The sequence below is a fragment of the Amblyomma maculatum genome, chromosome 2 (genome assembly GCF_055883805.1).
Source record: "Amblyomma maculatum isolate TAMU_Amacu chromosome 2, ASM5588380v1, whole genome shotgun sequence".
Lineage (NCBI taxonomy): Eukaryota > Metazoa > Arthropoda > Arachnida > Ixodida > Ixodidae > Amblyomma > Amblyomma maculatum.
The window spans coordinates 41,145,030-41,162,626 of record NC_139345.1 but is presented as its reverse complement, the minus strand read 5'-3'; the positions used below and the strand labels follow the sequence as shown (position 1 = coordinate 41,162,626).

The 17,597-nt window shown below is 42.8% G+C and overlaps 1 protein-coding gene across 2 annotated transcripts in view; it reads right to left on the bottom strand.

Moving 5' to 3' along the window:
• Positions 1-6,461: 6,461 nt before the first annotated feature.
• Fancd2 (Fanconi anemia complementation group D2) overlaps positions 6,462-17,597 on the bottom strand; it is a 67,813-nt gene continuing 56,677 nt past the window's right edge. For both annotated transcript variants that reach the window (XM_084593999.1, XM_084594000.1), the window contains exons 35-42: positions 17,456-17,593; positions 13,315-13,405; positions 13,133-13,204; positions 12,130-12,168; positions 10,221-10,370; positions 9,611-9,757; positions 9,032-9,118; positions 6,462-6,798 (exon numbers count right to left, since the gene is read on the bottom strand). In XM_084593999.1, the coding sequence (XP_084450125.1) occupies positions 6,727-6,798; positions 9,032-9,118; positions 9,611-9,757; positions 10,221-10,370; positions 12,130-12,168; positions 13,133-13,204; positions 13,315-13,405; positions 17,456-17,593 (796 nt within the window). In that variant the 3' untranslated portion in view covers positions 6,462-6,726. The remainder of the gene's footprint in view (positions 6,799-9,031; positions 9,119-9,610; positions 9,758-10,220; positions 10,371-12,129; positions 12,169-13,132; positions 13,205-13,314; positions 13,406-17,455; positions 17,594-17,597) is intronic.

The following is a 17,597-nucleotide window of genomic DNA, read 5'->3' as shown; positions in this document are numbered from 1 at the left end:
CCCATTGGCTACAAACTCACTGCTCAAACATAGATCACTTGGGTTCCGGGGCACTCTGGATTGGAAGATAATGAGGTCGTGGATAGGCTAGCTCGAGGTCACACAAACCGAGCGGCCACCAATCCCGATCTCACAACCAGCATTCCTGTCCCAGCGACTTACGGCGCGCGACTTAAGTACAGGATTTATCCCCCTTCACACAAGGGACTAAATGCACAAGAAACGCGGGAATGGAGACAGCTCCAAACCAACACTTATCCCAACCTACGTCAATACAACATAATGTTCCCAGAACACTACACAGACATATGCCCTTGGTGCAACGACCAGCCCACCGCCTACCACGTCACATGGGGGTGCACAGGCCCCAAACCTCCACACATAAACATGCACCATTCGAAGGCGCAGTGGGAGGCCACTCTGCTATGCTATATGATCTAGAGACCCAGCGTAGGCTGGTAACTCAGGCTCAGGCAAGAGCGGCAACCCAGGCCACTGGGGTCTTGAAATGAAGACTCCACTCACTGTCCCCCCCCCCTTTTTTTTTCTTTTTGAAATAAAGTTTTCTCCCTCTCTCTCTCCATCGCGTATAATGCGCTGTTTAAGTTTCGTGCGGAAAATGCGTCAGAATTCCTTGCGTTACGCAGCTTTAGAAAATTAGTTTTTTGTCGTTTCAAAAGCGGAGACAACATCGACTTGTCCACAGCTTCAAGCACCCCAACTGAAATTCGCCGACGGTCGACCATCGGTAAACGACTGGGCAGAGCTCGGCAGCCGGTATTCTCGGCCAGCCAGCGCAGGCCCACAAAGGTGGGCCATCGTTGGCTGCCAGTTAGGCTGGTTAATAGCTGGCCATACTTTCAGCCAACAATCGGCAAATGGTAGGAAATTAGACGGCACCCAATGTTCCGCATCCAAACATGACCCAAAGTAGGACCGTGGTTGGCTGCCCGAGTTTGGACAAATACTTTCAGTCAGCCACAAGTCATGCAAAGTACGCAGACTGAAATTTGTAACATACAGTTGCCCAATATATTTTTGCACTTTTAACTTTCCTGTCCGCGCCTATTCCTATCGTTAGCCCGCTAACGATGGTTTTACGATTCGGATTTTCTCGCTTTGGAAGCGCTTCTGGACACGTGGCAGCCACCAGTGGGAAATAGAAGAACCCTTCTTTCAGTTTTGCCCTTTATTTTAATTTTTTCATTTTGCTGCGCGCGTCAAGACGGTTTCCGGTGATCGTCGCTCCTTGTGCGCATCATGGCGTCGACGTCGCGCGCTAGCGCTCCTCGGAAACGGAAACGGCGCGTTTCTGCGGATATCGACGCATCTTAAAGCTCGTTTTTGGATGCCGATAGAAGCAGTGACGGTTCTGAAAATGACTTCAGCTTTTCAGATTTTAGTAGCGGCGACGGAACCACATCAAATCAACCCAGAACGTCAACGGCCAAGCCCCGGTAAGTTTTGGATTGTCCTCCGAAAAGTTGCGCTTTTGCTGCGCGCTAATAGAAAGAGGTCAGAACGATGTTAATGTCATAACTGTTATCTGCAGGGTCTCACCGTCATTCGGGCGGGACTGCTTGCCGCTGACGGTGCAGAGAGTCGTGTTTTCGGCAAAGAGAGAGCCAGGGGTCTACCACAGCGTTGCGCGCCGGAGTTGCGCTCGGCACTACTCAAGAGCCGTCGATTTCTTCCTGCTCTTTTTACAACGGAAATCAAGGAGCTATGCTCGAACACCAACACATTATGCGTGTTCTCGACAAACCTTCCTACCGCGAAACGTTACTCCGGAAGAGATGAGAAAGTTATTGGGCTGATTATATACATGGGTTTTTCAAAAAAAAAGGACAAAGCGCTAACGACACATTCACATGAAAGAATACACGGACAATTTTAGTCACATTAAGATGTGCATGCCTGATGAATTGAATAACTAATATCTTTATTATACTAGAGCACTTGAAGTATTTTCCTTTCAGTCGTTTGTCTGAAAATATTTTTTGTTGTGATTGACAGTATTTTGATCAATTTTTATGATTGTCTTCATGTTACATCGGGTCCTATACACCACGTGTCATAGATCAGTTTGTTGTTTCCGAACCATCGATCATAACTGTTTTTATCACTTTTATGCCTGTTGTCTTTTATCACTTTTATGGTCCTTTCACCTTTTGACGTATGCTGCCTCTGATTAGCGCCGCCATGGTTTGCCTATATAATGTGTGTTTCCCTTCAATAAAAGATCAGTTGTCAGTGAGCGCTTGTCCGCGTCTTCTTTCATGTGAATGTGTTGTCAGCGCTTCATCCTTTTTTTGAAAAATGCTGCACCAACTAGCTCAACAAAAAGTCCTTCTTATATACATGGGCATTGTTCAAGTACCGAGATTGCATTGGTACTGGAACACAGAAAGCTTGTTTTCAGGCCTGGTTCCACAGAGAGTGATGGCGAGGACACGATTCAAGGCACTGCTCGCGCTCTTGAGTGTGAGAGATCCGGAAAAGTCCACTGCAGAATCCCATGGAACTGTTTCGCGCGGTGGCACGATCGTCACTAGGTGTAACATTTTCTTTCGTAACTTCATTACTATTGTATCTAGACAATCAAACTTTACTACATTGTTAGACCGGTCTCTAACCAACAAAATGTATATTTCAGATATTTTGTTTTGTTTTTTGTGAAAATATTTTGATGTCTTTGAGCATTTTTTATTTTCCACAATTTTTTTGTGATTGTTTTCATTTTTTTTGGCAATTCGTGAATAAAGACACTCATTTCGCTTGTTTTCATTGCAAAGAGAATTTTCTCCTCTACAATTTGATACCAAACACGTATTCTATACAACGTAAGGTTTTGGTAAACAAATTGTTTAATGACACCACCCAAAAACCATTACTTTTCCCGCAGACAAAAAAGTGTTAATATACATATTGTCTATTGAATCATGCTGCAACCCGGTGCATGCAGTATTAGAGCAACATATGAATAGACCTCGCAAAGACGCTTTCTTCAGTATTAGCATGTATGTTTTTAGCGATTGAATTTGAATGTTTGCACAAGGATGGCAGAGCCGGCATTTTAAATCAAAATTATCATTATGACATAGCTCTCGTATTTTCTATTTTTGCGGTCCCAATTAAGCTTTAAAATTTACTGAAATAACTTCTCTCAGCTTGTGAAGATCACAGGCTCTAAAATGAAAGCCTGATGTGGAGGATATATAAAGTTTGTTGAAAGTTGCTGTTGTGTGTGTGGTCAAAGCGGTAATGTCTTGTTTCGCAGTGTCTCTTTAGCACAGTACCTTTGGTACGATTGACATGTCGGCCCTGGTCGCCATGGAAATGTTTGTGTTAGTTACTTCACTGATCCTAAGTTGGTCCAACGTCGGCAGACACCCAACCTTGACCAGCAAAGTTGGGCCAAGGTTGGGATTGGTCTTACATCTAACCTTCAGCTACAGACATAGGGCCAAGGCTGGAGGTCAACCTTGCACTGTCCAGCCAAGGAAAGCAGTGTAGCCTGAATCGTTCCAAATGTCAGTCCCTAATGTTGCATAGATGTTGCTATGTCACTTTCTTTATCACTAGGCAATATACACAATAAAGTGTGTACGTTTGAGTAAAGTACCTTATCCTGACGTTGTATTGACAAAAACAATAGCAATGCTGCTTAATTTGCAAACTTTCGGAAGAACACGTGTCTCCATCTACATGAAAAATTTGGTGAGCTTCCAAACATATTCAGCATTTTGCTTTGCTTGGGTGGACAGTGTCTACATTTGCTCTTGACCCTATGTCACTAGCCAATTCAGCCGGTGTAAAGCCAGTAACCAATCCCAACCTTGATGACCTAGCCTGGGCCAAGGTGTCTGTTGACGCTGAACTAAGATAGGGCCAAGATCATTTTTCAAGTTGGGCTGGGTGGTATCGGCGAGGCTGACCTCCAGCCTTGTCCCCATGTTGGTGGCCAAATGTCAGCTGGTGCAAGGCTGTTGTAATAACCAATCCGAACCTCGCTGTTCCAGCTTGGGCCAAGGTGTCGATCGATGTTGGAGCATCATAAGGCCAAGGCCGCTTTTTTCAGATTGGTCCCCATTGGTACTGGACTGCATTACTTAAATAATTTGTGTTAATTAGCCGTATATTAGAAGATACTATCTGCATAAACTGTCTGCCAAAGCTGTTCCTACAAACGTTGTTTTAAACTAGACATTTTTTTAAATGTTTGCTGAACAGCTGATATATTAGCTGACGTCACTTTACTTAAATTACCACAGACATCACAGAGAAAGTGCAGTAACCAGTGATATCTCATTCCTTTTAGTCTAGTCTAACTACCAGGAAGGCAAATCTGCTTTGCATAGCATGAAAGCATCTCCATTGTGGTGCACTATTTTACCCGATCAGAAAAAACACAGACCTGCCTTCGCATGGTCTCGCAGAGGTAAAGATGATTATTTTAATTCTCCTAGCACACACCAATGAAAAAGCAGCCAATATGACCGCAAGGACATTACTTAAACTTCGCAGACCACTACAATCCACGCTTTGCGCGTCATTCCATTTGCATGAAAAGCAATGTAATTCCGCTGGTAGTTAACAGCTTTCCAAGTTTCCTGGACTGCGGAACTTCTCAATTCAAGTTATGTATTCCAGCTCTCAAAGCAGAGAGCTTTGCAAGCACGTTCCACAGAGCTCCTTCAAGCCTGCCAACTGGCTAAATACGTTGAAGCAGCCTGCAACCAACAAATTCACGCAGATGATATAAAAAAGTAGAAAAGATATGCCACCAGTGGAAGCCGATTCAACCAAATCATTTAGTTACTTTTTTGTTCTCTATAATAACAACAAACTAGAAAGCAATATTCTTCTGCCCTCTTCACAAGAGCACAACTCTGGATAGCAGATAGCCAATAATCAGTTGGGTAAAAACTGTGAAGGGCTAGCAGTTAATGGATAATCAGATAAGGCAACCGTCCTATAGGATGGGAAGAGTGGCAAACAGAGGTAGAGTCAGGCAAGCAGATGACATTAGGCAATCTGTACGATATGAGGCAGCTATATGAAGACAAGGCTAACCGGAAGGTTAATGAGAAGGACCTTCATCTCAAAGTAGAGGTCAGCGAGCTGATGCTCTGGGTCGCCATCAACGAAGTAAAGTTCAAATGGATGCATGCCGCTTATAGTATTCGTAAGGTGGCAACAAGAACTCATGGCATGTCCTAAATAAAGCATACGGTGGCCCGTGCTACTAAATTCAGCCCTATTATGGGCACCAGTGAGGTGCCACGAATGCACAAGAGATGTGAAATTGTATGGCATGCCCAAGAATGCTTTGGAGACAGAGTACTTTTCGTTAAAAAAAATTAAACTGACAGGCTTTCTACCTCTGAATACCATAAATTGTTGCAGCTACCTTCACTGAACAAGCAAAATATGTTTTGCAATGGCTCTGTGGTGGTGTTTGTTGGAATCTCCTGGTTACGGCATGCCAAATTTCTACGAGGCAAAATGTGTAAATGCACTTGAGCTGCACAACCCTATAAACATGCTAAAGAACCCTGGATGGTCACAAATAAATCCCGGGACTTTGACTACACCAACACTTCAAGCCTCCTTGCCTTTTGCCACCCTCGTCTCTTCCTGCACGGCGCATATCAAGTGCTTACTACAATATGGTTACTGCATCATTCCTTTTCTTGTAAACACCCACAACTACTGGTAATGTGTTACATTGAATGAAGACTGAACACAGGTGTTGTAAAGGCCTCAGTACTATGCTGCATGTACCAGGGTGACAAACTAAGATATGGACACATCAAGTTTTCATAGCGTATGTTTCCTGAGTGACTGCAGGCTTTTTGCCAGGTTACCCCATCTCAGAATAGGTACCCTTCAGTGTCTTTTATATACTGTAAGAAAAGGCTCTATATTCATACAAACAGGTGTACCACTCCCTTTGACTAGAACTCTGCAACGACTTGGCGACAACTGTAACATCAACTTCACATGCTTTGTAAGCCTTAATTCTGTTGTTCAATCCTGTAGTCAACCCTCTCGTTCGCCCTGCCATGGCAATGCAGTGGTTAGGGCGCTTGAATGCTGTGCTCAAGGATGCGGGATTGAATTCAGGCCACGCCCGTGTGCTGTGCGATGTTAGTGCATGCTAAAGAACACCAGGTGGTCGAAATTTCCCGATTCCTTCATTACCGCATCTCTCATAGCCCGAGTTGCTTTGGGACGTTGCACCCCATAAACCAAACCAACAAACCAACCCTGTTGTTATCAAAAAAGGAAGCAAGATGTTAAAATATGAGCTGTGCACAAATGCCCTTGTGGTTGATGGCATTTATACATAAACGAAAAAGGTATCCACACTGACCATGACATGCCGCAATAAATTACTTTCTGAAAGCCCGAACATAATCACTGACAAACTCAAGAAAAGCCTCAAATATGCAATGTAAACTTTGTAAAGGTGTTTATTGATACAGCAAATATTTTGCACTCTCATACAATAAGACAAGTAACACTTAACTGAGAGAACAGGTTCATGTCTGTTAAAATGAACAAGTAGCAGGGCTAACTGCCACACTGGCACATATAAAGCAAAAAATATATTACAGTAACTTGTAAAAAATAAAATGGCTTTTAACTAGTAACATAAACACATTTGTGTACATGAAAAATGAAATGGTGAGGCTCGCAGCTTTCCACAACAATAATCCCTCAAAATTCTTCACTTATCTCAGGTTCCATGGGTTCGTCTGCTCCATTTTCTTCTCCATTATGGCTGGCATCCTAGGCAAACAAGGCATTCAGCAAGATTTATTATTTAAGCATATAAATTGACCCATCAACAAATTAGCAGTGAGGGGGCGGGCAGAAGAATTCAGAATCTCGCGATAGAATAGATATTTAGCTTTAACCGAGGATGATGACCTTAGCGTAAAGCAATGAACAATAACTTCAGAGATATCGTTACTGCGTGCACAGTAGAAGTAGGCGGTAGGATAGTTAGAGAGGACACTGGTAAATCTAAAGAGACGAAAGATTTGATTAAAAATGCCAGTCTGAAAGCTACTAACCCAACAGACAGAATAGAACTGACAGAAATATCAACACTAATCAATAAATGTAAAGTGGTCGACATAAGGAAGCACAACATGAGGAAAACTGAGCATGCTCTAAAGAACAAGGGTAGCCTTAAAGCGGTGAAGAGATAGAAAATTGGCCATAGGCGAAAATCAGATGTATGCGCTAAGGGACAAGGCAGGCAACATTATCGCGAATATGGATAAGATAGTCAAAGTAGCCAGAGAGTTCCATACAGATCTATATAGCAGATGAAGCAGTCAGGACAATAATGAGATTGGCAAAAGTGAGAAGCAGTCAGAAGTTCTGCCAGTGACGAAAGACGAGGTTAAGAAAGCAATAGAAATTATGAAAAGGGGGAAAGCAGCTGGGGAGGATCAGGTAACTACAGATTTGTTGAAGGACGGGGGGCATATCCTGCTAGAAAAACTGGCCACCTTGTATACGCAATGACTGGTGTCATAGACGGTACCAGAGTCATGAAAGAACACTAACATTATCTTAGCTCATAAGAAAAGAGTTGGTAAGGACTTGAAGGATTACAGGCCAATCAGCTCACTATCTGTTACATATAAGAAGTTTACTAAGGTAATCACTAACAGAATCAGGGCAATCTTAGGCTTCAATCAAGGAAAAGATCAAGCAGGCTTTTGGAAAGGGTACTCTACTATCAATCATATCCATACCATCAGCCAGGTGATAGAAAAATAATCGGAATATAAACAGCCCTCATATGTAGCATTCATTGATTACGAAAAAGCATTTGACTCAGTAGAAACCTCGGCAGTCATACAGATGTTGCGAAATCAGGGTGTAGACGAGCCGTATGCAAAAGTACTGGAAGATATCTATAGTGGCTCAACTGCAACCATAGTTCTGCATAAAGAAAGTAAAAAAAGATCTCACAAAGAAAGGTGTTAGGCAAGGAGATCTCCCCAGAACTATTCACAGCTTGCTTAGAGGAAGTAAAGACTTGGAATGGGAGCAGTTAGAGATAAGGGTAGATGGAGATTATCTCAGTAATCTGCGATTTGCTGATGATATTGCCTTGCTAAGTAACTCAGGGGATGAACTGCAAATAATGAATGATGACATAGACAGGAATAGCAGAAAGATAGGCTTGAAAATACTAAGGTATTGCTGAACAGCCTGGGAAAGGAACAGCAGTTTTAAATAGGTAGCAAAGCGTTGGAAGTGGTACGCGAATATGTCTACTTAGGACAGGTAGTGGCCGCAGATCCGGACCACGAAAGGGAAATAACTTGGAGAATTAGATTGGGATGAAGCGCATTTAAGAGGAAAGTATACAACAGTTGAATCTTACCTGTACTCACCTATGATGCTGAAACGTGGAGGCTAACAAAAAAAGTTCTACTTAAGTTGAGGACAACGCAGAGGGCTATGGAACAAAAAAAGGTAGGTGTGACGTTAAGGAGGGAAAATGTTTGGGCGTGTTGGTTCATCGTCAATACAGCGAAGCGCTCAAAATCGCAAAGGACGAGGAGGGAACAGGACAATAGCGCATTGTCCTGTTCCCTCCTTGTCCTTTGTGATTTTGAGCGCTTCGCTGTAGTAACGTTAAGGGATAGGAAGCGTGCAGAGTAGGCCAGAGAAATAACTCGAGTTAATGAATTTTAGTGGAAATCAAGAAGAAATGGGCATGGGCAGGGCATGCAGTGTGTATAGAGAACAACCAATGGTCCCTTAGAAAAACAAATTGGATTCCAAGGGAAAAAAAGCATAGCAGGGGGCGGCAGAAAGTTAGGTGGGTGGATGAGGTTAAGCAGTTTGCAGGGGTCAAGTGGATGCAGCTAGCATAGGACCAGGTTAAGTGGAGGCGTATGGGAGAGGCCTTCACCCTGCAGTGGGTATAGTCCGGATAATGATGGCGATGATGATAAACTGATATGTAGTAAATGTGTGACATTCAAAGGCTCACCGAATCATTGCCAGCCTCTTCGTGTTCAGCAGGTGCAATTTCCGCATCCGAATCGTCACGCACTGACTGCGTCAAAATTTCTTCGCCCTACATAAAGCATATGACGAAATTTCATTTATTTTCCTTAAAGGCCCGATGAGGGGCATTACATAAGGGCATTGCATAAGGGCATTACATAAGAAATATTCATATCTTGGCTCGGCTGCTTGAGGATGATCCCAACATTCACAATTCCATTGAAACATGGCTTGAACAGTAGGTAATCTTTGCAGAAGTCAAACTTTTCACAGAATATACAGTGACTTACTGCTCCTGCCCAGTATCACTGAGTTCAGTGTGAAAATTTGAGCAGCTAATTAACCTGAAATCAGTATTGCTAACTCAATACTGTTAAGAATATTCACATGACGCTAATTAAATCTGCATACTTTCATCCCACGTCTTGCATCAACTGTAATGCATCAATGTAAGCATAGCATAGCATAGCAAGATTGAAAGTTGTCCTTACGCTTAACAGCACCTAGTTTGAAACCATGCTGCAGTGTATCCCTAACCTTCTGGATTAAAGATCAGTGTCACCTTGAGGTCTCGGTTCTTGAGGTTCCCAACCCAGAAAGCTTCCCGGCAATGGTTGACAGTCAGCATTGCCTTGACACGAAAGACAAAGCCTTCCAGCGTCTTGCGCACGGCAGGAACTTGTCCCGTCAGGGCCACATCCTTTACTAGCTGCATTTAGAGAAGAAACACAGTGCAATGGCTGTTGAAGTATTCATTCTAGAAGCAGCCACGCACCAAATTATCTTGAATATTACACACACCTAACTGTCAAAGAAATATGAAACTTTGAATTCAATTCCGTGGGTATAAAGAGGTAAAGGTTATTTAAAAGAATGATCTAGACCACAATCTCACAGTGTGACATTTACACCTATAACAGAGGACATGTAAGGTGCTTGCATGCAAAATGAATAACTAAGTAAATTCCCTAGCAATCAGTGACTCTGTGCAGCTGGATCGCACTCATAAATGGATGGTGGTTGACACTGTGCCTTTAAAACAAAATAAATGCTGAAATTGAGAAAGTCACAATGAAATAGTATCATTGCTGTACTGAACCCTCAGGTCGCGCGGGTATTCATGCACTCGTATGCTTAACATCTTGCTCTGTTCCTGACTGGCAGGGGCTGACCTTGGAGTGGCTGCAAATGTGCTGCAGGTATCGCGTGCTCTGCTGCAGGTTCTTGAGGAGTGCTTGAACTTCTGCAGGCTGAGACTTGAACAGTGAGTCGAGCAGGGGCATTCCGTTTCGCAGGAAGGACTCCAAGAACTGACGTCCAAACTGCTCACAGTGCAGGAGAGAAAACGTAGGACAGAACTTTAGCAAAAGCGCAAAATTTATGCTCTGGGACAATCAGTAGCATATGAGGCTTGTAAATACTAGTACCGCACGCAGTGCAGGGCAGTTTGTCGAACCTACTCTGACCACAGCTGGTGCATTTCTTTAGTTGCATAAATGCCTACTGATATCTTGCATCTCTATATTTAGCAAACAATAAATACCCTAACCTTCCAGAAACATTCCACTAGCTTCTTAATTTACAGATAACAATAAATATGCATTGGGCTTTACAACAAGTAGAAGTGTTACTGCAAGCACAACATGTGACAAATGCCGGTTGCATAAATGCCTACTGATATCTTGCATCTCTATATTTAGCAAACAATAAATACCCTAACCTTCCAGAAACATTCCACTAGCTTCTTAATTTACAGATAACAATAAATATGCATTGGGCTTTACAACAAGTAGAAGTGTTACTGCAAGCACAACATGTGACAAATGCCAAAATGAAGCCCTGCACTGAGACGGCTTCAATAAATTTGAATATGAATAAGCAATGCGATTTCTACAGTGAAATCTTGTTAACAAAAAACCCCAATTAATATGTTTTTTTGGCATAACGCTTGTTTGTTTGTTTTTCATTCTTGACAGACACCCTTCAAAAGCAATGTACTTTTATATGGCTAATATAATCGTATTAATAAGAGCGCAAAAATGTATGAAAAACTCACGTGGTTTCGAATTTGCCTTCAAGAAGCAACGAAAAAGTTTTCGTGATTGCGGGTGAAGAGTACTAAGCAATGAAACTGCGACTCTTAGTACGAGTTTCAGAAAAACTTGCTTCTCAATAGCCCAGAATGACAGGTCGTTCAAAGCATGATAATAAAATTAAGTTCTTTGCCAAGTATGTTTTCATTCCCAACTGATGATTTTCAGATGTTTTAATTTTTAATTTTCGCTAGAATTGTATCAATTAGGTTCCACTGCATTTGACTGTGAAAAAGGTGTGTGTAGGGGGGTAGGGGCGTGTGGCTATTCACAAAAATGCCTCTGACACACTGCTACATGCCGATATGCCTTGCAGATTCCTGCAGTTCACTTCTCTACTTCCGAAACCTTCAACAGCTTCACTTAAACATTTGACTCAAACATCAACCTATACAAACTGAAATCCCAAACATTTGCCTTATGAAACTCAAGCTTTCCACCCTTTGTTTCCCAGCTTCCTTTTTCAATTGCTTCTCTTCCCTCACCACCTGTGAATGCCAGTCAGAGGACAAGCACATTTCCCATCTCACTACTCTCATCCCTCCCTGCTGCTAAATACATGGAAAAATGAGTGCACTTACTGTAGCACATGCATGGATGGGCGGACAGAATGATGACAAGCAGATACTATAAGGCATATTGATACTAGCACAGTCGAGGGTTTCTCAAAAAATATCTCTGGTCAGGCATGTAATAAGGAACTAATTATGACAGTTATCGTTCAAGTCAAACAAAAATTCCGAGATGTTTCAGAACTGTAAAGGAGCTCCTTGTTCAATGAGAAAGCATAACGTTCACCATCCTTCTTGCCAAAGTTAGCGTGTACAGCCTGTCACCTGTAAAACCTTTGGCTGACACTGCAAAGAAGCATTTCTTTCAAATATTGACGTGGAACTCAATATGCACTTCTCAGTTTTCACACATTTCTGAACTGCTGTCCTGTAAAATCAGACACAAATGCACAGCCAAATACAAAAGAAATGCTCACCTTCAGACAAATAGAAAGATTCTTTCGCACAGAAGATTTCTGAAAGTAAATTAAAAAAATATGACATTGAAAAGCTCTGCCAGTAACACTTGCAAAAGCATCATTGTTTAACATCTCACAGAAACAGCATTTTCTTGAAAGCTACGCTTTTACAAACTGAAGCTCATATTGCAACTGGGGAGAACAGTTGCAACTCAATAATAACAATATGCACCAGCTTCAATGTACCGACTTGAAGACATACCTAGTGGAGCTGGAAGTATATTTTCAGTTGTGGGGGCTAGAAAACTGTTTCTTTGTTGTTATTTTTTCTTTTTGCTACTTCTATACTTGAAAAGCACTCACTCTGCTCTGTGCTCTTTCTCACGTTTGTGCACAGAATGAGACCAGCGAGCAAGTTGCTCTCATCTTGGTACCTGCGCTAGCATGTTTTTGTTGTTAAAATGGCCGTTTTATGAAAACCAAAGTGATGCCTGACATCTGTAATACTTGCCTGCTTTCATATTTCGTGTAAACTTCCCTAATACGAAGTCGTGGTAATAGCCAGTTTTATGGAAATGCGAATGTCAAAGTCAGATTGCACCAAAAAAAAATGCAAACTAAGCAGGAGGTCAGATGGGAGGGTGAGGCCAAGCCCCCACATAAGAATACTTGGAATGCAGGGGAGGGGGTGGTTCTCTTGCCCCTGTTACCCCCTCCCCCCTGTTCTGGCATCCCTGGACATACTCCTCTTTTTTATGCTTAACAACTGAATCAACAGATTCAGTACGCAGCCACACCTTACAATTTAGGAAGAAGAGACATGCTACCGCTCACTGTCAAATGACATCCTGTGATCAGGTTCAATGTATAATCACATCCTTCATCTTGTCGCCAAGAACAAGCACTGCTGGTATTGCCAACCTTTCTTATGTGGCTGCAATGATGTGCCCCCCCCCCCAGCTATATCTCCCAAAATAACAATCTCGAAGTTGCACCTATGATGTCTACAGAAAGCACTGACCTTTGCAACTTCTACCAACTTGTGAAAAATGTCAATGGCAAGGGTCCACTTCTCAAGCTGCTTCAGCTTTTCCTGAAACAGTTAAAGTTGGGTCATCCATGAAATCGTTACGGTACACTTTTCTGCTTTTCCTTTTGTAAGAATCTAAACAAAAAAAAAATACACAACAGCAACAATACTACCTCCTGGTCAGTAACTGCTTTTGCAGAGAGACTTTGCACGCCCTCAGCAAGATTGGAGAACATCGTCTTGTAGTACACATTTAGGGTAGACCTGAAAAAAAAAAAGTTGATCAGCTATGGTTGCCCTTTGGCGTTTATTGAAAGTATCAGCATGACAGCAGCTTATCATATGCAGTGACAGTGGCTGAAAATTCGCATAACTTCATTTGCTCATGCTAACATAGTGCAGAAAACTTTAAGAAACATGCAAGGGTGTCAATGCAAGCTGTAACATTCAAGGAACGACATCGATAACACTATAGTGGGATGAAATTTTTTTTGCTCAGTATTTTTTTTGCACAGCACTCATGCATGCAGTAATAGCAAGACTTGATTGGGTGCTAAAAATACATGTTAAGTGGATACGAGACAAAAAAAAAAAAAAAAAGATATATACACATAAGAAACTTAATGTTATACTTAAGGGTACGTAAACATTTGATAATTTCAAATGGTTTTCAAATAGTATTTACCATTCGATTTGATTTGCACCGCACATTATTTATTAAACTAATTACCAAATAGTTCGAATCAAGAGTGTGCAGCTAGCTCGCAAATTTCGTACATGTTTACAAATTATGAACTTCTTGTTTATCTAACCTGGCAGCAAAAGGCTACGACATTTCCATATGGATATCTTGCATTTGTCGCACAATTTATCTCGCTCCTTCCTTAAATAAATGACTGCCAGCACGCGGCAAAAGCCTGCACAGTGACATAATAAAGGTGATGAATCTACTTTAAAGTGCATCATGTCAGCATTCAGCAAACTCCCTTTTCCATGAATGACAGCAATAAGTCTTTTTTCTTAATGGTGAACTGCACGCACAGAAAACAATCACCGGAAGAAAACAAAGAGAACAGAAAGAGTGGAAACTATCAACTTGTTTTACTCATGTTGGCGAGGCTTATATAGGCAGTGTGCATCCAGCTTAAGCAAGGAGAGGAGGAAGAGATAAAGATTGCAATCAAGCCTGCCAACACGCCAACAAAAGTTGTGCAGGAAATTCCTTCCCCCATTGTACGCTACAGTTGAATACCGCCACAACGAATACCGCCACAACGAAATTTCCGCGACAACGAATAATTTTTTATTCCCCGCGAGTATCCTATAAGAATTAATGGCCTAAATTTCTCTGCACAACGAACCATTTTTGCAGAGCGTTTCCGCTTCAACGAAATTTTCGCGTTCAAAATCGAAACCGAAACTAGTTTTATTGGCGAGAAGTCCAAGTCAAATCCAAAGCCACATTAAGCATGAAATCACGTGATTGCAGTTCCGCTATTTTGGCTTTGTGTCGTGGTCGCGTTGTTCACTCGCTGCCTTTCTCTTCGACAACGACGAGTTTTCATCCGCAGGACACGATGGCAACGCAAGTGAAAAAACGCAAAACTCTTTCCCTTGAGCAAAAAGCTCAAATAATCGCCCAAGCAGAAAGCGGAAGGAAGAAAGCGGCAATTGCTGAAGACTTCGGAATTCCTGCAAGTTCGCTGTCAACGATTCTAGGCAATAAGGACAGCGTGAGAATGGCACTTGCTTCAGGCACATCCTCGAAGCACGAAAAGGTGACGCGGCCCCTCCATGAAGAGTTGGACAAAGCAGTGCATGCGTGGTTTGTGGAAGCACGAGCCAGCAACGTCCCCCTGTCCGGAAGCATCGTCCAGCAGAAAGCCTTGAACTATGCATGCCTACTTGGCATTGATGATTTTAAAGCCAGCATTGGCTGGCTAAACCGTTTCAAGGCCCGCCATAACATCGTTGGAAAAGTGTTGTGCGGCGAGTCAATGTCAGCAGACGTGGACGGAGCAGCTGCTTGGAAGGCGAGTAACATGGCCGGAATTTTAAGCAACTTCGCGCCTGCAGACATTTACAACGCCGACGAGACCGGGCTATTCTACGAGATGTTGCCGGCTAGGACGCTCGACTTCAAGGGGCAGCGCTGTCACGGCGGCAAACACAGCAAAAAACGCATCACAGTGCTGCTTTGCACAAACATGGATGGCTCGGACAAGCGTCCGCCGTTAGTCATAGGCAAAAGTGCCAAGCCGCGCTGTTTTAAGGGAACTCGTAGCCTACCTGTGCAGTACAAGGCGAACAACAAGTCATGGATGACCCGCGCTATTTTCACCGAGTGGATGATGGCATTCGACCGCGACATGAAGCGGCAGGGCCGTAAAGTTTGCTTGCTTTTGGACAATTGTTCAGCGCATCACTCCGACGAAGTCAAGCTCACTAACACGGAGCTGAGGTTTTTCCCTCCCAATTGCACGTCTGTCTTACAGCCTCTCGATCAGGGCGTGATTCTTAGCCTGAAGCGCGCTTACCGCGGGAGGTTAATTCAGCGGCTGCTTTTTAACACTGAAACCGGCCGAGACACGAAGGTGGACTTGTACGTGGCACTGCAGATTATGTCTGCTGCCTGGAGCACACTGGGGCGCTCAGTAATTGTGAACTGTTTCAGGCACGCCGGATTTGCCGAAGGTCGACCCGTACACTCTGCTGGCCTAACACCAGGCGTTACAGACGACGACGAAGAGGCGTCACCGGCTCCGGGGATCGCGGCCGCCTGGAAAACGCTGGGAGAAATAGGAACCGTGCCGCCTAATCTCGAGCTCGACGAATACATCGGCGCTGACGCTTGTGTTGTTGTTCACGAAGATGTGAGTGATGAGCAGATCATAAAAGCTGCCCGGAATGATAAGGACTCTTCCGATGAAGAAGACGACGACGTACAGGAAGCGCCGGCTGCGGCAACCGCCGTACAGGTGATGGACGCTTTTGATGTCATCAGGAATTTCGTTGCTGTCCGAGACGACGATGTTGCAATGGGTTTGCTGACCGAGTGCGAAAATCGCGTGACGGCGTTGCTCGCCGTGAAGCGTAAGCAAACCAAGCTTACAGATTTTTGGCATTAAACGCCTTTGCTGCTGCTTGGGCAATTCTTTCTGCGTTTCACGTCAAATTTTTGCGATAACGAAGTTCCGCGAGAACGAATTTTTTTTCGTGCACCGTGAATTTCGTTATAGCGGGATTCAACTGTATTACAGAAGTGTCACTGATACATTGATCACGTTTTTCCTTAATGAAATATGCTTCTAAATGCTCACGGGCTACAAGCTATTGAGCCGTGGCTCACAAACTTCGCATACAATGCAATGAGAGGGCAAGTTCGCATCTCCTCTAGTCTGAATAGATTAAGGATGCTCCCCTGTGCATTCACTCCCGCAGCGCCCTGTCTGACCAACATACATGAGTCAGCAGCTGAGTGGGATTTCATAAACCATGCCCATTGCACATTTCACGAACGTTTCAGCATGTTTTATACTGCATCCCTTTCGTTAATCTACTTTGCAGCTGATTCTCGTGCATAAACCAATAAGCCAAACAGCGATATGAATTTTTTTCACTGACAGAAATTCTTATGAAATAACTGTACATACAGTATTACTGCGAGATTCCTACTTTTTGACTTAATAGCAGTTAGGCCTTACAGCATAACGAACTATGCTGATAATGGCTAAAAACTAAAAATTATTGGAATACCTCTCTCTTTTCATAGCTGCATTTTGTGAAAAAATACTTCCGGTTATTTTTCATTACCTGACTGAATTTCTGAAATTATTTACAAATATTATATTTGGGATCAATTTTTGCTATTCGTATTCATTTTGCACCTGAAAATTTGTCGTTTACACGCTACTAATAAATTAACTTTTTTCTGGCCCCAGTTTGCGTAAGATTTTATCTGAAATTTAATTAACTTCGCAGTTTTTGAAATATATTTGATTCAATTTGCACACAGTGCTTAATATTCTAATTCATAATTTAATTTCTAAAAGTTCTTTACTAATATTCTGATATTAGCATTCAAATTCGTTTCACACCAGAAATTTTGCTTCTTGCCAACTATAATTACAAGTGGAACTGAGTGAATGCTTTAAACGTCTTTCAAGTGAAAATGTACTTGCAACAAAAATACAATAGTCAGCCTGCAGTACTACTCATTACGGGGATTAAATTCATCGAAAAATTCATAGGGGCAGTGCTGCGTGACATTCTAATCGAATGCAACATGGTGTGAGATAGCTAGTGAAGCCTCACTTGTCTAATGTAGGGAACTGCTTTTCTTGCTCTCCCTCCTGGTCAGCTGGTGGTGATTCATCCAGGATACTGGGCAAGCAGTCAGTTGCGAGCTCGTGCAGACTTTGAAGCACACACTCAGACTCCGACAAGAAGGTGCTGC